This window comes from Scedosporium apiospermum (assembly GCF_000732125.1).
Source record: "Scedosporium apiospermum strain IHEM 14462 chromosome Unknown SEQ_SAPIO_0176, whole genome shotgun sequence".
NCBI classification, from domain to species: Eukaryota; Fungi; Ascomycota; class Sordariomycetes; order Microascales; family Microascaceae; genus Scedosporium; species Scedosporium apiospermum.
Genome location: NW_015971877.1, coordinates 261,617 through 283,294, shown reverse-complemented (window position 1 = coordinate 283,294; position 21,678 = coordinate 261,617). Strand labels below are relative to the sequence as shown.

Here is a 21,678-nt window from a genome sequence, read left to right as displayed (position 1 = left end):
AGGTCAAGGAGTAGAGTATGTGGGGTCTTTGCTTTTTCATCCCGGCGAATTAGTCGTATCTATCGACGATATTTCCTTGAGAAGCTCAATCTGCTGAATCAATAATAATTCTCGGCGTTACCTCTCATCTCTGGAGATACTGCAATTGTGTTGACGCGAAAGATGGTGGCAAGGGATTTTGACGTAATCCGGGGTGAAAGAGCTAATAATAACTCAGCAAGAGCTGTGATCTCGAATTGAGCTTGACCTCGGTTGCGTCAAAACTTCATGCAATTCTTTCAGCACCTTTGAATTTTCCTGAGCCAGAGCTTTTGAAAGAAGCTCCAAACCCCAACCCCGAAGCCAATTACCCAAAACAACAATCTTTCCGTCCGAACTAGAACAGAGGAGGTCTGAACTGTGGAAAAAAGGGGGGAAAAATCTACACATACACACAATGGCGTCCTCTCTACGACCTTTCCGCCTCCTTCTCGCAAGGCAATCCGCGCCTTCAGGTCTCGTCGCGAGGCGCTTCATCTCGATAACACCTCGGGCGATGAACATCGATAACCCCCGAGAGCAATACCGTGCCTTCCAAAGACAAGGCGAAAGTGACGACACCCTACGCAGAAGGCTAATCTGTACGTTCCCAACCGACATCATACCACACATTCCGTCGTGGACGAAAGGTGAGGAGGAAAACGAAATACTAACAAAAGAAATCAAAAATAGACCAATCCCGCTACCGCGGAACCCTAGAATCCGACCTCCTCCTCTCCACCTTCGCCGCCGACCACCTCCCCAAAATGGACCGCGCCCAGCTCGAAGAATACGACCAATTCCTCCTCGAAGAGGACTGGGACATCTACTACTGGGCCACCCAAGACCCCGAAGACCCCGCCTCCGTCGCTTCCGCTTCCTCTTCCTCTACCTCTGCGTCCGAACGTCCCGCCACGGAGGATACCTATAAGCGCGATCCCGTCCCCGGTGAGTGGGCGCGGATAGCCGGTAACTTCGAGGCCGGGTACAGGCCCGTTCCCGAACGGTGGAGGTCGAGCGAGCTTTTGAGCAAGTTGAGGCAGCATGTCAAGGATAAGTCCGCGGCGGATGGGAAGAGCGGGAGTGGCGGCGGTATGGCTGCTAGGCCGTTGCTTTTCGGTGAGGGAACTGAGAAGGACTAAGCTGTCTCTCTCTCCCGGAGACGTGCTTGATATTTCTTGTACTCTAGGACGGGGGTTTTGTACGAGATTGGACGTGTGTACGAGCGAAAGAAGGCAGGATACAGTCCATTGACGACAGTCTGGGTATGCACAACGAAAAGAAAAAATTGGTCGTCGAAAAGAGGAAAGAAAAGTTACTGGGGGAATCAAAACGTATTCAAAAATGTATAATATTAGGATATTACACTCCACGAAGGAAAACCGAAAACAATGGCCTCTCGCTGCACAAGGCGCCCGGTGAGAGAAGAGAAGAAATCTCATCATCAAAGTCGTTGATCTCATTGCCCGCCCATCCTAGAACCAAACATCTCGCCTCCGCGCCTCATGCTATAAAATGAAATGGAGTCCGCCGATGAAGAAAGAAAAAAATGTTACGAGAACAATATCGAAACACGGGGGGAAGCAAACCGGCCCTACGGGAAGTCCAAGTATGTGGTCGTGGTATAAAAGATAGCCGGAGCAAACGAGGCAAAGCAAGCTTTCCTAGAGCATGGGTATATATCCCGTGTCTTCGATCGCTCTTCCTCTTCCACACACAGCTCATTCTTGCATTTGTCAACCGTCGCCTTCGGGGAGTATTCGCCCAAGACTTCTGACCACCTCCATGATCGGCAAGTCCTTCGTCCCGGCTGCCTTCTTCTCCCTCTCTTCCCTCTCTTTTAGCCGCACCGCACTTTGGGAAAGGACCCTGTCCGCCTCGCGTCCCGCTGTCGCTACCCTCTGCTCGAGTTTGTGCACACTATCCGCGAGGACGTCGATCCTAAACCGTAGCTTGGACTGGATGGCTTGTATGCGGCTCGTCGTCTCCGCGTGTAGTTGCTCGAATGAGGATTCCTTTCCTGTTAATGATTGAAGCATTTGGGTCTCGGTAGGATCGAGGAGGGATTCATCGGGTGGGGGTAATTGAGTGCCATGGCTGCTCTCAGGGAATAAGGGTTCGGTATCGGGTCCAATCTTCTTTAGTGATAGCCACATCTTCTTTTGCTCTCGTAACCTGGAGACGGATCAGTTAGCAACAGAGAGCTCATCCCCCCTGATCAATGTAGGCTTACCTTTTGATTTTCTCTTCTAATTGTTCAATTTTTTGCGCATGTTCGACGTTTCTCGGGTTTGGTTGCTTCACCGCCTCCACCGCCGGGACATCTTCTCTATCGAACCAATTCGAGAACTCCGACTTTGATTGGAAGTCCTTCAATAGTTGGTCTTGTATCGCTCGGGCTACAGGAAGTTAAATGTTAGTCGGCGGAAACGAGAAAATGATCCCTAACACTTCCAAACGCAACGCTTGCACGCACCTCCCAATACGGCACCTGAGTTCCTAGACCCAAGGGGTGGCTTCTTAGAGAGCGCCCTCTCACCACACCAGGTTAAGAGCTGCTTCATCCGCCTCGGCTCGGGCAATCCCTCCGATTCGATATGTTTGTAGAACTCGGAGGCATCCACTTCCTTGTGTGGTAACGCCGTGTGTCCCATCTCGATGAGTGAGCTGGCCCTCCTTCCTCGTGACCCTAAACTGCTCCGCCTATTACCCCCACCAGCCTTTTTGCGCATCTCCTTATTCCGGTTAATAACGGGCGTGTCGCTCATGGGCAGCGCCACTCTCCTCACATCCTCCTCATCTGTACTCGTTGGTGGTTGCACTGGTGTTCCGCCAATAATATCCATCCGATCATCGTCATCGACTGGCGCGCCGTTGGCTTGCGGTTCCTCCTCCACTGTTGCCGGTGTGTGTCGTGTACTTCGTCTGGTCAGTCTCTTCGGTACCACTAATGTCGCCGCATCCTCAGAAGCATCTACGCTCGCCTTCCGTCGCGCCGATCTCCGCTTCGGAGCGGGCTCTTCTGCTGGCGCCTTGGGAGGTGCGGCCTCCTTGGTCTGCTTCGCTCGGTTCGATCTTCTCGGTTGGGTCGCCGGGGCGGGCTGGGAAGGTCCCTCTTCCACCACATCGCTCGTCCTTGGACGCTTGGATGCGCGCAAAAACTTGAAGTCTCCATCTTGCTCGTCGTATAGGGCTATGGATGCGCGCACCGAAAAACGGCCTGCCAGTCAGCGACACCAACATTCCCAAATTTAAAGTGCCTCAGGAAACCAAGAAATTATAAAGGAGCCTCCTTAAAAGAAAGCAACATACCAGCGAGACGCTTGCTCTTCCGCCGCTCCTGATTACTCATGCTCAGAATTTGCAGCGGCTCTCGGGTTCGAATAACAGTCGTCATGGATGCAGGGCTGAAATGAACATTGGAAGTACAATATCCGAGTTAAATTCGACGATGTGATATATCGAGCGCAAAGCATTCGCCCGTTGTTCGTTCGTCGTGTAGGTCGAGTCCCACGTCTGTCCGCGGTAATTCGATTTCGTCCTCTTCCTCTTCCACACCACGACGCGTCCGTTATCGAGTGAACCGGAGATGTGCCCAAATCGCGTCGATACGAAGGTGGAGAACGCGATAGAGAATCTCAATTCGGGTTGTTCTTCGGATTCGATCGGTTGTGAGGATGCGCTCGTATGCTGGGGATCGCGATGGGGGGTTGCGCTGTGGTTGCCGGCCTTCTTCGCTTGGTCTGTTTACATTGAGGGACCAAAGAGACATGCTAGGAAGCATGGACAAATTGGCGTCGGGAGATTTGACGGATTTTGCCGGCCTGGCAATCGTGCGGCATCCCGCTTATTGCTTATGTAATTGAATGACATCAAAATATGTCTTCGTTGTTGTCTGTTCGTCGATTTCACGTGACCATCCGTTCAATGGGTTCTGGACCACCAGAGATGTTCTCCCAAAAGCTTACTCTAAAGTTTTCCAAAATGATGATACGACACGATATGGAGAGACACTGAGGTCGAGATAACATCTGACTTGATATCTAATTTTGCTATCATCTCTCCTGCATTGAAGCCCTATTTTGCTCTTTTTATACATTGTAGCTTTTGTTTCCTTCTGCCACACAACATGTCCTGCCAGTCAGGCAAGAGAAATTCCAAGTTCAAACAGTTGGGAATGAAAAAGAAGGGAAATAGCAAGGAAAAAGATGTAAACCGAGGCTCGCCCCTCTCGATAGCCGCTGAGCCCACAAACGCCTTTAGTACTCCCTACTCTCCCCTCTCCGACCAGACAAAGTAGACGCGAATCGTGTCTTTTGTTAGTAGCCTTTTTTTGACACGTATGCCCTCCCGAAGTGTGCGTTTTAGTAAAACATAAGTGAAGGTAGACGGTTCGGATCCGTCACACCGTCTTTCGAAAATAGTAAAAACGTATAGGGAGGAAGGAAGTGAGGAAGGGAGAAACTGCCCCGAGTCAAACAACGACTGCCTTTTGTTTATAGTATACAGCCTCCACTTCCTTTTGAGTGATGGCGAACGTGGAAAACAGAACGTGACCCTTGGTCATGTATGTGGTAGCAAGAAGCTACCTGAGCTTGGTTGCCATAGTCGTGAAAAATAAAGAAATCCCGTTCACCTAATTATCCTAGACATCTCTCCAATGCCAGAAGAGAACTGATCCGTCGTAGAAATAGTGAGGTCGTTACCGTACGCTTCGTGAGATATTATACCCTGACGTCAATCGAAGATAGGGCCTCAACTGAATCGCCGCTGGACTGGTTGACCTGCCATCACTGGCTGATTTGGCATCGGAGGTGCCGCCATGCCGTAAGGGTTCATCGGGCCGTTATAGGGTTCAACAACTTGCATGTATGGCCCATGCAGTGAAGCCTGTTGTTGAGTAACTGGACAGTCTTTATGAGCCAGGAGTAGTGTCTTCAAGTTGACAACTTCTTCCCGCAACTGGGCAATCTGGGCGGTGAGAGCCTCGTTCTCGTTGCTAAATAGCTCAACCTTTGACTGCAAACTAGCAAGCCATTGCTTTTTCCGTTGGCGACATTTCAGTGCAGCCACCCTATTTAAGAATCAGCACTCTGGCACCCCCAAAAAAGGAAAACAGTGGTGGGTCAAGAATTTGTTCAGAGGAAAGAGGAAAATCCTCAGCATACCTATTTCGCTCCAGAAAGTTACGACGTTTCTCTTCGTCTGTCATTTTAGACTTCGATCCAGATTCGTCCTTGGACTTAGAATTTTGATTCATTTCATCGTCATCCGAGTCTCCATCATCCGCACTCATGGCAGCAGCTGCAGTCTTCGCCTTCTTAGCAGAACCTTTAGTCGCGGAGTCCTCGGCCTTCCGCCGACCATTAGTAGCAGCGGAGCCGTTGGCTGTGTTCCTTTTGCCCTTGCCTCTACCAGCTGGCCGCGACGGCTGCTCATTGTCATCAGAGCCTGTGCTACCAGTCTCGCTCGAGCCACGAGTCGATCCAGGCGCGCCAGAATTACCATTTACGGTAGCTATCTGGGGCGAGACATTTGTGGCAGGCTTCGGTGGCGCGGGAGCGGGATGAGCGTGGACTTGGGGTTGGGATGTAACAGGGAAGCTTGTGGGATTCGGGGCTCCATTCCTGCCCTGCGCCAACATGAAAAGTCCATTTGCAGCATCATTATCATGAGGATCAAAGGGCCCGCTAGCCCGAGGTTCTGCTTTTACCGCCGTATTTGTCACATTGCTTTGTACCTCAATAGGTTGGGATGTGGGAGGGAGGGGCTGGGCTTGCGCAGCGTTCTGCATCTCGCGCTTCGCAGCAGCACTTATCGCGGTGCGATGAAACTCTAGAGTGCTGGGCGTGGCGCCGCCACCCGTCAGTGCCAGAAGGGCGGGGTTGGGACTAGGCGCGGGGAACATGGAGCCACTGCCTCCCGGTGTAAGTCCAGTCCGTAAGGAAGACTCGTTTGGAGTAGGAAAGCCTCCCCGGATGTGATGAGTATCGCCGAAGTAATCGTTAGCCGGTCCAGATAGCATCGCAGGGCTCAGGGGGCCACTTCGAAGAGATCCACCGGCCCAGTTGAACGGGGTAGCACCGCTGCCGGGAATCATGGACGATGGCGATGTCAAGGCGGCGACCGAGGGAAGCTTGGTGCCTCCCGGCGTCTCAGGCTGGCCGCCGCCGCCGAATGATTGTTCGAATGGATTAGGCTCGAGACTCAGAGACCCTCCAACCTGGCTCGAGAAGTAGTCGGGGGTATTGGTCCCTTGTTCTACAGGCCGCGGAGGAGGCCCAAGAGATTTTGACACATCACCCGTCGACCCATCAGGCTTCGTAGCTGCATCGGACTTCTTTACATCGGAAGACGGGTCTGGAATAGCACGCACAACAAGTTAGACAAGTCGTCGTAAAAGGAGCAGATGGGTTCGAATGAAAGTAGTAGGCTTACCTTGCTGTGACGAGGACTCAGTGTTGGAGAGTCTGGGCGACTTGGAGTCCGCCACCGCTGAGGCATCCCGCGAGGCTGCCATAATGGGAAAGATCTATTTAACAAGAAGAATACAAAAGGAAATAGAAAGGGAGAAGAAATGTAAAGGGTTGAGAAAGCGTGCGATGACGCTGCGTAGACACAGTGACAAGACTAAGACTCGATGAGGTCAGAGGTAAGACATGGAAGGGCACGCCCAAGTAATGCGGATACAGAGTCCCAAGATCCTCAGCCACGTCCCAATTGATGCAAGGCGCAGAAGCTGGGATTACACCAAAGAATTCTCGAAATGCAGTTTTCGATGGAATGGTGTGAGGCTGTAAAAGGCACGGCGACACGACAGGAATCTAGTTATCGTGGTGTTCCGTACCGAAATGCGCTACAGCATCGAAATTATTTTGCCTTAATCTTCACTCCAAGACCGGCGGGGAAGAGGCGTAACGGGTATCGTCAATTCTCGGCAAGCCGTTGTTGTGGTGCTGGTATTGGGCGGAGGTGGAAGTGGTGGTGGTGGTGGTTGTTGTGATGCTTCTGGGACAAGGGGAAAAAAATGGGCGACGTCAGTGGATGTATGACGTTGTGTGGGAAAGAGGACTGAAAAAGGGAAGAAAGTGGTCCCGGGCAAGGGAAAAAAAAAAAAAAGAAAAAAAAAAGAATACGGAGAAAAAGAAAAAAAGTCTTTCCCATCGTTCGACACAGTGTCATATATCCGTAGGCACTGCTCCAGGGTGGACACCCATGGGAAAGGTGGGCAGGCGATCCAGTGGCTGGTCAGTCGCTATGGTTGGGGCATGAGGGGCAAAATCACCACTAATAATCCTTGACACTCAAATGTTGTGTGGCTCCGTACAGTGCCAGTTTTCTGCATCGGACAGGATGACGGCGTGTCTGGTTCCTCCTCCCTCGTCCTGAAATTGCGACGGTTGAACCTGCTCTCAGGAGATTTAACGACACATTCCGCACGGAGTACACAATGAACAAGTGGGTCATCCTCGACTGATGGTTGCTGGGCACAGTGCAGCGAAGCTTCCAGGGATTGTTCGTCATCGTACCTTTGTACTCCGTACAGCTACTGTTCGGAGTCACAGTACTCCATGACTAGCATGTTCTCCCCTGCAGCTCAATTCGCCATCCGTCAACGGATTGATGGCAGGAGTTGAGGCTTCGTATGCAGAATCAGAGACATTTTCTCAATACAGGTGAGCATCTCGAGCTTTGTTTTGACTTCACTTAGCTGCATTAACCTTCCGAACAAATATTTTGTAGGCACACAAACATGCAAGCATACGCCTCCAAGCTCTTTAAGCTGATAGCTCCCAGTCTCGAAAACTCGAACACTCTAACCTAGCCGTCGACATCTTTTCGAGCCGCCCCCCCCCCCCCCCCCCCCCCCCATGACAGCGTAAAATAAGCATATTATGATCAATTGATCGATATTCTCAATTCGTCGCTTCGATCGATCGGCTCCTCGAGAATCTCATCTAACGCTCGAGAAACATCCCATCCGTCGAAGTCATCGCTCGCTTGATTCAACCAGACTCTCCCTGGCTACGGAAGACAACCTTCTGTTACCTTCTCGATTTTTGCCCTCGGACCAAGTCCGCGTCTCTCCAACTGGCTCTTGTGGCAAGAAGCTTGTTTGACTCGAAAGGTATTAGCCGTGGGGCCCCCATCCTAGACAGTTCAACGCTCTATGACTGGCCAGAGACAGGCAAGCAGATAAACTCGATGACTTCAAATTTTCTCATCCAGAGCGTCTCACGGTTGTCCGTGCGCGGGTTCGCGGGATCGAGAAAATGTTCCCAATACCTCTGTACATGACGTGAGTAATACTGGATCTGAAGTGGATCACACATCCTACAGTGTGAGAGAAAAGTAGCCGCGAAGGTAAACTAATAAAGAAATATACTAATGACGGGTGACACACCGCCAACTGACGACACGTCCGTCATGTGTCGAGGTTCCGAAACCAGTCACAGCTTGGAACATTGAAGAACCCAAGTTCCCCGCCTTCTCATATCGATGGATTATTCTCGATCTATTTGCATCAGCTATCAGTCGGGGAACAAGGAGACTCGACTCGTCACGCCTGTCCTACCCTGCCGCCAAGTTGGTAGGAAACGACGCCGTGAGAAGTAACAGTACTTCCGATTAGGAAAAGGAAAAAAATCGAATTACCCAAAAATGACGTAACCGCATAATATCCTACACAGTGCGCATCCTGCTCATTCCTCCTCACGAGATGATATGACGTGGTAACTGTATCGCGGAGTAGAACGTCCTCTCGTGCGCGAAACCGGCTGGTCCATCTTCCAAAGCGTCCAACATCTTCCACTTCCCATGCAGCTCCACGTTGGCCCACGCTTTGCGCAGCAATTTTTCACGCGAGCCAAGAACGAGAAAGGGAGCATTGCCGATCCTCGTTGGCAGCATTGAGCAGACCGCCCTCGGTATTCCTGCAGCCAACGGCAAAACATCTGCATGGCCCGTTCCCAATTGGCAAGAGGTCAACAGCCATAATTTTCACCCCACAGTACCATCCCAGTCGGATGGTGCCCTTGGGATCTATTCATACTGTATATGTACGAAGTACTTCGTACTCGAAGTAAATCCAAGTCCTCCAGCCTCTTGCGTGATCTGCTTAAGGGCCTTCCGGAGCGAATTTTCTTGCTGCACAGTACGGGAGTTTTCGCGTTCTTCTGCCCATGTGTGAATGAAGAACACGAGCCAACATTAGCGTCGACTTGGTGTGTGCACCGCTTTGTAATTATATTCTCTTCTAAATTAATAATGCCTGTCCAAACTTGGACGAATTGCCATCAATTGGATATTGGATATTGGATATTATTCAAGACCGACTTCGGTTGACCTCGACCCGTCTTTTCCAGTTGACGATCGGGGGCCGGGCATCGAGAGGATATGAGCCTGAGCAAAGGAGTACCAGGTGAAAAGAGAATATCTCACGTGATTATTAGACATTATGTGATTACTCCTTGGTACATCCACCTTCCCAACTTTGGAGACCGAGAAATGGGCATTTGGTTGGAAGGGAGTGTCGTTGCCAATGGAGTTATCTCGTGGTCTAACTCTTGTTATCTTACAATCGCGTCTGGCCTCCACTGTTCCTGACCCGGAATCCGTGGCGCGGCGCATGAACCCTCACCGCTGTGGATCGGGATTCGGGCACCAGGGTCTCAAATACCACCTCCGTCTGGTTGATGCTGACGAGTTTACCGGTATCCTTATATGAGGACCCAGTGTCGCTCGGCCAGATAGTAACCTGAGTGCCCCTCTTGAGACCCTCCGCTGCGACAACAGGATCACTTTCATCAATTGCACCCGGCTGCTCATTGTAAGGGGACGATGTGATGGCCCTGAAAGCCTCCTCTCCACTGATGCCCTTTGCTCTCCCATAGGTCTTTTTGGCATCGCTCACTGCTTTCTGGAACCTAGCTACCCACGAATAAACTTTGGGATATGTCACCGGCGAGAAAGTCTCCTGCGGAAGAGCTCCGGGAAGTCCTGTGAGCCAGTGGAAAGGCCAAATGGCCTCGATATCAGCTAACCGTGGTCCGTCCGTTCCTAGAGCCCACTCGCGACCATCAGCAAGAAGCGTTTTTTCCAAAAAGTCAAAGGCGCCCCTTAATTCGGCGATAGCATCGGCTCGATTCCTGATCAGAGACTCCTTCGTCACATCAAAACCTATATAATCACCGCGATCCTTGTAGTAGGCCGGGTCTTGTAAAAGTGGTAGGTCCGTGGGCAGGGCCTGGAAACAGTAGTTGAATATGCCGCCATCTATATTGAACGCTTGAAGCAGGCGCTCGGTCACCCGCTCATTGTTGTTGGCCGCACCGAGCTTTGGCCTGCCAGGGAGCTGCTCCAACTTTTCAATTATGAGGCGCGTGTCCAGGTAGACATCTCGGCCGATAGAAAGAAGTGGGATTCTTCGATAATTGATGCCAAGCTTAGCCACATCTGGCCTTGGCATCATGGGAGGTTGAATCTTGGCACCCAGGATGAGCCTTCGTCAGCAAGCGCGGGGAAGAGAGCGAGGGGAAGTAAGATAAAGAAAGCAGACCCGAAAAAAAAAAAAAAAAAAAAAAAAAAAAAAAACTTACACATTCCGAGTAGGGAATGCCTCGCAGCGCCAGATACCAGGCGACCCTACGTGCATACGGCGAGTAGGAGTAGTGGTACAGAACTATCTTTGCAGCAGAGCTCATTTTGATGAGGTTGAAGCTCTCTCGGTGCCCTTGATGACACAATTGGGAGGAGTGACGTCAGGTGGGGTTTGAGGTTGATCACGACTGAATTGACAAGAAGTTTATCGCCGGCCGGCTTCCAACCCAACAATCCAGACAGCGGGAGGGAAAACAAGTCAGGAGTTTGAGAGCCCAGGTGTGGGGTGAGTACTGTCTCACCTCCGCTCTGCCTTTTAAGGCGCAATTGCTGAGTGCTTGTCTCGCACGCCCTTCCTGATGTACCTCGGTATGCATGTCCGGGCGGGGAGACGGAGCGGGGATAAAGGCTTGGGTCCCCAGCTGAGACACGAGTCAGCACTGTTGCATGTGCGGAACATCGGATCATAAGTCCTATCAGCATCAGGCCGGGGCGCATTCTTTTTGGCGTATTTCATTATGATACAAGTTGGATTGTGTGGGAATTTGCAAATCACGCTCTGCTTGAGAGCCTTTCTCTGACAAAAGTCGCGTCTGCCATGCCAAAGGAAAGAAACGCTTGATGTTTTAAGTAGCATGGGCCGGTGGAGCAGTTTCGGTGTTAGGAACTTAGCATGCCTTATTCGATCGGTTTAGCTCATGGGAGCTTCGGGTTAGTTCCGGGGCAGAATGGAGCCGACACGACCGAATCGGCTTCCCCGGGCCGGAGCTGCCCCAACTTCGCCCCGGAGCCTCGACCGACCAAATCATTGGGGCAGCGAACACTGCTTGAATTACACGAGGCTGGTGGAAATGGATATCCATATCAGAGCTCATTGATAATCATTCTCCCGTTTGATATTCGAGGATAGGGGGGAAGAAGTTTTCGTGTGCAATCTAGAAATTGGCAAGCGACAAAAACAAGGAGAAAAAAGAAGCGAAAAAAAGCGAAAAAAAAAGAAAAAAAAAAAAGAGAGAGAAGGAAGGAAGGAAGGAAGGAAGGAAGAAGACAGGAGAGAAACATAACTCCAGCATAATGAAGGTAAAGGTAACCGGGGAGCTCCGGGTATACTCCCATATCTGAACAAATGATGTGAAGCAGTCTCTTCCAATTCCTCTTTTGTGTTTTTCGGGGAGACCCCCATCCCAAATCAAAATTACCTCTCGTGCTCCATTCGAAAGGCCTCATTTACTAAGTGGTCATTAGAGTCCGGCAGCTACGACGCGGAAACTCTTATCCTTGGTTTACACCCCGAATATATGAGAAAGTCTGTTAGTTGAGATGTGAGAATGGGCAACATCGATCTGGAGGCAATCTGTGTTCTAGTTGTATCTGGGAAAGGCATGAGCTGTCTGCCCATGACTCATTTAGAATATATAACTTATAGATCATCGAAGGGCCCTTAACGTACAGGATACAAACCTTCATATATATTGGCATGCGCAGGTCCTTCCGTGACCTGTTGGCTTATGATGGGATATAGGCATCTTCTGCTCTAGAGCGGAGCCTATTAGTTTATCCTACAATTTAGACTCACAGCAGCCATGTCTTTTGTGTACTGTATTTTCATAGCTTCAGCGTCGAACATGATCTACATGTCAAACTGCAGCTGCATGAGAGCGACCATCATAGACTCGGGCTACCAAACGAGCCGACCACTCACTTCTGGGTTCGCTTGTGATACTATGGGCCAGACAACAGTCGAGCGGCCTAGAGAATATGTCCTGAGACAACCGAACACTACAAACTAAGAAAGTCACCGGTAATGTAGCTGGAATATCAACGTCCCAGGACTGCGAGAGTGAAGAAGAAGGGAAGTTGATTATTATTTCCTGTGTTGTAGCGATCCGGAACGCCGCATAGACGATTAACCGTGTCTGGAACTTACACCTATGAGCTTGACCACGGGTACATGTTTATTCTCAAGGCGCTTCTGATGCTTTCTATGTAATGCTGGAACAGGATATTACTTTAGTGACATACGTGGCGATGATACTCCCTAAACCGAAGGCAGCATTTTGATATCTACCTCTGTCTTAACACTTTAAAGAAGCATCACTACCGTCTAGCATCGGCGCAACATTACGATCGTGGGGGTTTCTTAAGTAGAGAAAGGTGATGAGTTCCGGCCATATCGTTTATATGTGAAGGGAAGCGGAGGAGGGCCCTGGCTCTGGAACACCGAAACTCGAGGTCTACAACACTCTGGCATGATCTCCTTTCCCATAAGTCCACCACAGTTGGATCAAGGTTACCTGATAGCGAGGGCTAATCACCCAGGTAATATCGAGATCCGGGGGATCCGTCATTGCACCAAGGCCTTCCTATCTCTCGTCGTTCAATAGGTCTTGTGTAATGACATCTGTATGACTGGTTTGGATGGCCCGTCTCGGAAAGTAGCTGTCTGGTCCTGAAGAAATATTGTAATAGAACCTACTGCGCGCAGTTCATGCCTCTATCTCCGCTAGGATACAAGGCAAGGGTATGAGACAATTGATGCTATCGATGCTTCGAACGAGCCGCTGGTAAGTCTTCGGTCCGTCCCCACCAACTTCCACGACAATTAACTGACAACCATGGTAAGTAAGCATCAGTGATCAATGGTACCATAGCATTACGAATCCAACGAAAATATTGAAACAGCTCCGCGGCTAGGAGCTCCTATAAACTATAGATAGAGTGAAAATATAGAACTCAAAGCCACTCAAACCAACAGAATTGATCCCTACCTCGAATGTTAGGTCTCCGGTTGACCATGAACCGGAATCGGATCGCGTTCAAACGGAAACAAGTCCTGTTTTAATGTTACGGTCGCGTAGCACCTTGTTTGGATCAAGCTTTTGGGTCAAATTAGGCCATCAGCTAAATGGGCCCGTAAATCCAAGGGTTAAACCGTAACCGGAATTCAGGTATGGGGACGCCTCCGCTAGAGATTGCGGATGGGTGATCGGCAACGGTGCAAACGAAGATGATGCGGGGAGCGGCAGAGCGACACACCAACATGAGACGGAGTCGAGCATGAAAGAAGGATCTTCCCAATTACCAAACGGAATGCAGAAGGGTCGAGAAGGCATGCGGAAGACTACTTTTCTCCTTTTCGTTCTTACTTTTATGGCCAAGGAGCTTGGGATAGGTCAGTTCAGTATAACTGCTGGGGTGGATAAAGACTCGAGGCGGCTGTTGAAGGCGGGTGATGTCATGAGCTTCCAACCTCCGTTGATCGATATCTTCGCTCGCTTTCCGAGCTATGAGCTGCATCGAAGGATGTTCTTTGAGGGAAAAAAATGGAGATGAGTGCAGAGGAGCCTTATCTGGGCAGATGGGTGCATGGAGAACAACACGATGTGGGAAACAAACATGCGGGATCCAGCATCAATGCCCGCCAGTCCCGTCTGAGTGCACACCGCAAGTTGATAGCTTTATTAATAGTGAGCTGCAAGGCCTTACAAAGGATCGTCGGATGGCAACAAGTGGATGGATTCCTCGATGAGGCGTTGGGGCCGGCGTACGAAGGATGGGGCACACTGCGCTTCTCCAAGCTCCCAGTTTAGTGCTTGTCGTACTGAGGTACTTCGTATGGTCTTCAGGGCAAACAATAACGGTCCAAGACGGCACAGCGTCTGGTTTGATTCACGCAGACGACACAAGCTCAGGCAACCATTGCCTCGAAAAGGGGACTGGAAAGAAATTTTTTGATCCTGGCAGGAACGAACCCGGGTCGTTCACCGTGCCAGTCAAGTCTTTCATTGCCCTCATCAGCCATTTCCGACGAGGTAATATGAGTGGAGTCTGTCCGGTCTGTCCGGGTGTGAATTTGCGATGGGGAAATGAAGGTGTCCTCGATGTCCCACAGAGCCTGTGAATAGCAAACTTGATAACTACAAAGTACGAAGTACGACATGAAATGGTGTTGGTTATGATTCACACCCATATGTGCATGAAGTTGACCGAGGCGAGGAATTCAGAGGCAACACATGGGCGATTCGGTTCTTGAGAATGAGTATTATGGGACATGAGCAATAGTATTTCATACCAACCAAATTGCATTTGTGTGCACCTGTAAGCGTAGATTAGGTCCTCGGCTCGAGGTTCCGTTTGCCGGAGAGCGAAAATCTGGGGAGACAAATACCGAAATTACGCCTGACCGAGATGAAACATGAGAGAAGAAGAGCAACGTGGCGAGAGTACGAAGGATGTCTTTGCAACGTGGACTGCTATATTGTTATCTTACGGAAAAGTCGTGTGAGTCAGAATCCCCGGAAATGGGATCTCTTTCCAAGCAATATTAGAGATATTACCGTGGTCCGGTATTGTAAGTTCCCTCGCGTACGGAATCATGGAGCGTTTTTGCCTGGTCGCGTGTCGTTGAGCCAAAAAGAGGGAAGATCTGGGGCTTTCCGACTGCTAATGGGGTAAAAAAATAATATTGGCATTGAGTTCAGCCTTTGCCCCCCGGTGCTATACACTACTAACCTAATGATATGTACGGAGTAAATTATATACACACATAAACTACTACTCCGTACACATGTCGTGATCGGAAGAGACACCACTCGCGATGTATTAAATCGATCTCGATTCTGTTGAATGGCGGAGCGTGGAGTTGATAGGATGGGGAGAGGCGGAGATGTTCCGGGACATCTACTTCGTGCGAAGTACTAAACTACGCGGCACAGGTACTATTCAGTTAACAGAGGATACGAAGGTACGGAGTCCGTCGTTTGGCTCTACCTTTGTACTGGCCTTTCTTTTTCGCCAGTGGTCCGAGAATGTCGTCTCTTTCGACTGGTTTGATTCCTGGCGAGACAAATTGGTACTTGTGGATCAATCTCCCCAGCAAAAATTTTCAATCTTCTACCGAGCGTCGATAATCCCGGGCGACTGGTCCGAGGCGCTGGGAACTTTGCAAGGGAACGAGTATCAGTCGATGCTCTGTTGACGACTTCCCGCCTATCACAGACTCTGTTCTCCGCAAGATCTAATGACCGAACCCCACAAGTCCGGCTTTTCTTTGACTTCTTTTTTTTCTTCTTCTCATGCACCCCGTATTTTGTCGTAGTACTGAGTATAGATTACTTCGTACTTGTAAACTGTGAAGTAGTTGTCTACTCTGTGCGAAGTAAACTACTGGATGAGAAAGCGGACCAGAGCCAAGTATAAAGTAGTACAGTGTATACATACTAAACTGCCTCGGTATAAATTAATCTGTGTATTCCTTTACGAAGTACTTTGTATGAAATAGGGACCAATTGATCCTTTCCATATTCCTTGCTCCTCTTGATCCCTTACAGGGCTCCAAAATGCCCTGGAAGGCACTGAGGAACGGGGAAGAGCGGTTTCCAGGGGACCCGGGTAATGAACCTGGGGGCGAAACCAGCATTCGAAATTGGAAGGTGCCCTGTTTGGTAGTGCAGGGCCCGGCAGAACGTTTTAGAAACCAGGACTGATGAACTGGGACTTTTCTATGCATCTTTGTGGCTTGCAGATTGCTGACTGTTGAATGCTAGTGCCGGACATTACCTCCCTCGATGAGGTACGCTCCGTGTGTATTATGGGATTCATTTTGACGTACGAAGTATTACTCCTTGTACGAAACAGATATGCAAGAATAGTTTGCCTTTTGATGGTTATGATTTGCTTGCGTACTGCATTTGATGATTCCTAAAATTTTGACGTTACAAGGCTTCCCCCGGTGCTCCATTCCAGATCCACATTCAAGCCAAGGCCGATTTGAGTACCACTTAAACTAGTTAACATTGTCGTGTAAACCCGACGATGGGATGGCGTTATGCTCCAGCTCAATGGAAGAAACATAGAACCGGCCCTGACCGACCCGGCCAGAAACGAAACGTGGGCAACGTGTGATACACATGCCACTTTGTCCGGATACAGTAGCTCACCGATCATCAAGACCAACGGCGGGAACTGGAAGAGCACCGGAGGTATGGAGCAGTTTTTAGCCAGACCGTAGAGGGTTTACAGTAGCCCCAGCGAATCTCCGCTGGTACCTTGTAAAGAATATAAAAAGCTCAGGAGATCTTTTGCTTAAAATTTTCCTTCGATGAAGTCAGGTCGCCTTCGCGTTGATTGACCCCTGGGCGCTGGGGTGAGCTTTATTCCCACTTTGGGGCAAGAGAACCAATGAGGCGATTTTACGACTAGCAGTTGCCGACAAGACTTAACCGTTTTCCTCTAAACGCCAAAATAACAAAGCCGGTGCAGCATGGTTTTCTCCTGTGATCCGACCACCATTGCCAGTTGCAGCTCGGCACAAACAGATCTTTGCCCCAGACTCGTATAATTTGCTTCCCGTTGTTCCCCAGGCGAAGCGGGAAAAAGAAGAGACACCGAAAATAGTCCTCAACGGTACGAAGTACATGACGTACACGAAGGGACCTCGGGAGCACCTGGAACATTCCCTCCCGCCCTGCTAGCACAGCTTGCTGCTTCCGTCGGAATGCTCTCCAAGACGGGAGGGATACAAGCAAGCACCCTGGATGGAGCAATCATGACTGGACCCGACGGTAAATTTTAACAAATTTTGACACATCCCTACATAGTAGGCTGGCCAAGAGGTTGGGGCAGAGATCCACTGGCTCGCGATCCACTTCGTAGTGCTTTCATCATTCTTCTCCAACCTGTACACGTATACGTACACGGACATGGTGCGTTAAGGCGACTGATGTTGGTGGACTATGGGGACCGTGTGAGACGGACGGCAACATTTCATCCTAGAGAACATCGAGTGAGCAACCCAGAGTTAAACGGCCCATGGTTTGATGTTGCCTTCTCAGTCAGGTTTCGAAGAGGTCTTAGCAAGCCAGTGCCGTAGTTTGGGTCTCCGTCGGCTGCACTCACCCTAATGGGACGATTGGATGCCTGGTATAGCTGAGCCTGGGATATCATCAATACTTGACACGAATGGATTGGCCTAACTGATCAACCCGCTGGGTGAAGATGTTCTCAGACCGAATCGATGCAATTACTTCATAGTGCATACACTACGTCCTGGCTCCAGGGACCGCTGCCTATGGTGATATGAGTTTACTCCATCCCATATTGCCCTAATGCGCCCCTGAGCTTGTACTTTCGTAGCTTCAATGTTCTGTCTCGGTCGCACCCAACACCCAACACCCAACACCAAGACCAAAGCATCAAACTTCTCACCCCTGCCTTTCCCGTTTTCCCCGGGTTGGTACTTTGTCCATCGTACCTTCCCCAAAGTCCCCTTCGCCCTGCCAGGTTAAACCGTCAATACCGACTTCCCCATTTACTCCATAGATACATATTTCACATTTCTCGCAATCCTTTCTCCCTTCTCCTATCTCTCTGTTTACTCTTCTCTTCGCTCTTCTCTATATATTACCTCCAATCCCCATCTTTGCGCCCTCATACCCCAAGACACTTTCGTCCGAACCGTGCCAAAAATCCTTAGCCTCTCTTATCCGTCCCCACCCACCACCCATCACATCAGAAGCAAATCAACCACTCCACTATACCTCGGTGTCTGTCGTCTCGGTCAATCGTCTTGGACTTATAAAATCCCATTTCGCCTCTCCCCAGCTGTAAGTGAAAAGCTGACTTTTGTTTTCATACATGGACCCCCAAAATTGCCACCCCTTGGTCTGGACCTAAAAACACTCGTTGCTAACATCGTCACCCTTCCGATAGCATCATCAAGCCTTCCCCCCTAGGACTCTCCCACAACCACACATACATAATGCCTGCTAGCCAAGTCGTATCACCCATCCCGATCCCTCCTCCCCGGAGGGAGAATCGCCTAGGAACCTCGGCTCACGATCTTTTCACGAGCTTGAATGCGACCCTGATTTCCAAGATTGATGAGCCCAACACCCTCAGGCGCTCCATCTTGGAGAACGACTACAGCGTACCTGCTCCACCACCTCCCAGCCCGGTCAGTTTTGCGAACCACTGGCCCGCAACGTTACGGCATTAAGCAGTTGGCGCTCTTCGCTGCAAGGGACCAAGGAATTCTTTGAGATGAGAGAAATATGCGCCTTCCATTCTCCCCGCACGCTACCCCTGGCGCCTTGCGCTTCGGCTGAGAAACCGAGGCTATTCTAGATGCCCCATGGGTTTGAAGGGCGAAGGATGCTGTGTTTTCTCATCGAATATTCCCTCAAAGGTTCCCCCCTTGCGCAATCGCACCGAAACCAAGCAAACAAAGAGCTTCATTTTCTGGGATTCATTTGAGCATGTATACTTTAAACAACGGGCGGAAGTCCCTCACAGGCTGAAATGCCTTTTCAAGAGTCGTATCGCATTCATGGGTTTTGAGGCGTAGGGATAATGGACGGGTTTCAAGGGAGTTGGTAGCATAGACTATTGGGAGAACTTTCCCTCGCTGGGCTTGCAGACTGGTATCTGGGTTCTTTTATTTTTCTTGCGAGTTTTGCTCGCTTTTTTGTTCTTTCCTTCCTTTGCTTGTCTTTTCCTTTGTTAATACATTTACTACTACATACTACCTCGAGAGGTCGGTCTGGAATTATTCGTGGTGAATCCTATTTCCCTGACTTTGAGCTTCATTAATACCTTCAATACAAAACTGTAACCGGATCTGCTCTGTTCCCAATACCGCGGTGTCATGCTACCCCAGTTTGATGCGCCGCTTCTCGCTTGTCGAGGAGAAATGAGACGATACCTTGCGACTTGCTCATCCCATGTACGAAGCATGCCGAGTCAATCCATTGTACCTCGGTAGAGGTCTGCATTAGACGGAATCTGGTGATGGAAGATGAACCCCAAGCTTGAGGTCTTTATCTGAAGCTTTGGACTACGCAAACATTGACGTACAACTGTCATAGGTTTGAAGATCATTAAAGAGCCACAATGCCGAAGCTGCCTCGGCAGGGCTTTTCTAGATGCTTCGGAATTTCTTGGCACTCGAGGGTCCCCAAATTCGGAAATTCGAATGGGGGCGACCGAAAAGGGGTTGAGGAAATAAAAATTGTTAGTGCAAGGCACTGACCTGGACAGGATGTGGAACTGGCATGGATGGCACGCTGAAACACCATGTCGTGGCACACCCAAATTTTTGGAGTGCGTGAACCACTCTACGCGTCGGACGCGTACGGACGCGCCAAACGCGTCCCTGGTCTGTGATTCAAAATTGCGGCATCCACCGCCTTGACTAGCCAACGCGATGTATTTCATCTTGAACCCCACGCTTTGAGAGTCAAAAAGCTCCTCAAGTCTAATCTCTGCATATTACTTCGTTGTGGTTGATTTTGTAATTATTGTGCGTTGCATCACGATACCCCTTGCGAACTCGTCCTTTTTCTTTTCCTTCGCTATCCCTCAACGACGCAACTACTCTCTGGAGAAAACTCTTCAGTCTGGTGGAAGGGGCTCCTGACGAGAAATTCTCCATCAGGAAGCTTCAGCTCAAGGGTCCTCACACCACAGCCTCTATCGGCATAAAGCATTCCGACCAAGGAAGCCGCCTTCACTCTCAACATGGCACGCCCTTCTAGACGCTCGCAGGTCGGCCCTGCTCTGACCTCGAAAACTCCTTCCATTACCGCCTTCACCCGGGTCTCGAAGGTAGCAGCCGCTGCCAACATCAAGCAGGAAAAGAAGCTTCTTTCGGAAGAATATGTCGCGACCGCTGGCTCCAGGAAGAGGAAGGTGGCAGTGGAAGAAGTCATTGAAGCGAAGGCTACCGTCGAAGTACGAATTGATTCGAAGCGGACCTGCGTGAGGGATGAGAATGCCTGCAACGCCAAGACTTCCGTGACTCCTTCTCTCTTCCAGGACCCGGAGAAGTTGAAGGCACAGAAGACCCACTCGAAGGCCAAATCCTCGGACAAGAGGCAGAAATCGACTAGCTCCAGCCACCGCGTCAGCAAGACCTCGACCACAAAGACGAAGAAGGCAGCGAAAGTCACGGGAACCGCGCGAATCGACGAACTTTTCCAGAAAGCCGAGGAGACGGCAGACGCGAAGAACGTACCCGAGCTCCCCGCCCACCTTGCCGAATTGGCGAGCCTGCACCGCGCCTTCCTCAAGATTATCACGATCCAGCTCGCCCACAATGGCATGAACGCTCCTATCGACGTGCGCGTCCTTTGTCCTAACATCTCGCGTGCCTGGGGCAAGCGTACCGTCACCGTCGAGGATATCCGGAGGTGCATCGCCATCGAAGACCACAATTCCGCGCAGAACCCCGAGACGGCGTCTCCGTTCATCATTTCCAGCTATGGTCGCAACAAGGTCTGCGTCGAGGTGGCTCCTCACCTCAATGGTGTCCCTATCCAGACGGATAAGCTTTGCAAGCAGTTCGAGGAAAATATTCGCGCTCTCGGAGCGGAACGCGCAGTGGACGAAATGTCCGAACTCGACTTCAACCTCGAGAGCTTGTCTCTGGCGGAATTGCCCCAGGCACCCATCGCCTCTCTCGGCTCTTCGACTGGCGTGAACCCCATGTTGGCGAAGGGTCATCGTGCTCTCACGGAACTCAAGAACGGCATCGTCGTCAAGCAGCAAGAGAAGGAGGCGAAGCTCCAAGCTGCTGCTACTCCTGCTCTGAACCCTGACGGCACGAAGATGAGCCTCCTCGACCGTATCCGCATGAAACAGCTCGCCAGGTCCCAGCTCCCCCTACCTCCCTCCGGTCCCGAGCTCCAGCGCCGTGCCGCCCTACAACGTGTTGAAGACGTGGCTGCTACGATTTCCATGCTGAGCCTTGCGAATCCTATGCCTCGCCTTGCGTTTTCTATGCCTGGCTTGTTGCAGAAGCTCAAGGACTCTCTGCGGATGCCCCTTTCGAGCGAAGAGGGTGCTACTTGCATCCGACTCATGGCCACCGAGGTCACCCCCGAGTGGATTCAAATCATCACCATCGGAGGCAAGGAGAATGTTGTTATTCAGAGGGCGTTCCAGCCCGTTGATAGGGTGATTAAGGAGCGAGTTACCAAGTTGTGTTCTTAGTTGCGGCGCGGATACAAGAGGCAAACCTTGCTTGTACATACAAGATAAAGCTTGTATTTTGACGTATTTTGC

At 50.4% G+C, this 21,678-nt stretch overlaps 3 protein-coding genes and 2 pseudogenes across 3 annotated transcripts; 3 read left to right on the top strand and 2 right to left on the bottom strand.

Annotated features, from left to right (window-relative positions):
• Positions 1 to 436: 436 nt before the first annotated feature.
• SAPIO_CDS10627 (Early meiotic induction protein 5) lies at positions 437 to 1,160 on the top strand (the record flags this gene model as incomplete). The annotated part of the gene is made up of 2 exons (XM_016784186.1): positions 437 to 620; positions 712 to 1,160. The coding sequence occupies 2 exons, from the start codon at positions 437 to 439 to the stop codon at positions 1,158 to 1,160; spliced, it is 633 nt and encodes a 210-aa protein (XP_016638425.1).
• Positions 1,161 to 1,754: 594 nt separating this feature from the next.
• Positions 1,755 to 6,538, bottom strand: SAPIO_CDS10626 (uncharacterized protein; the record flags this gene model as incomplete). The annotated part of the gene is made up of 8 exons (XM_016784185.1): positions 1,755 to 2,193; positions 2,252 to 2,417; positions 2,495 to 3,238; positions 3,331 to 3,358; positions 3,448 to 3,761; positions 4,803 to 5,092; positions 5,187 to 6,378; positions 6,457 to 6,538. The coding sequence occupies 8 exons, from the start codon at positions 6,536 to 6,538 to the stop codon at positions 1,755 to 1,757; spliced, it is 3,255 nt and encodes a 1,084-aa protein (XP_016638424.1).
• A 3,054-nt stretch (positions 6,539 to 9,592) lies between these two features.
• SAPIO_CDS10625 (Glutathione s-transferase) lies at positions 9,593 to 10,721 on the bottom strand (the record flags this gene model as incomplete). Its single annotated transcript, XM_016784184.1, has 2 exons — positions 9,593 to 10,501; positions 10,617 to 10,721. The coding sequence occupies 2 exons, from the start codon at positions 10,719 to 10,721 to the stop codon at positions 9,593 to 9,595; spliced, it is 1,014 nt and encodes a 337-aa protein (XP_016638423.1).
• Positions 10,722 to 18,376: 7,655 nt separating this feature from the next.
• Positions 18,377 to 18,613, top strand: SAPIO_CDS10624 (annotated as a pseudogene; the record flags this gene model as incomplete).
• A 1,520-nt stretch (positions 18,614 to 20,133) lies between these two features.
• On the top strand, positions 20,134 to 21,606 carry SAPIO_CDS10623 (annotated as a pseudogene; the record flags this gene model as incomplete).
• Positions 21,607 to 21,678: the final 72 nt, after the last annotated feature.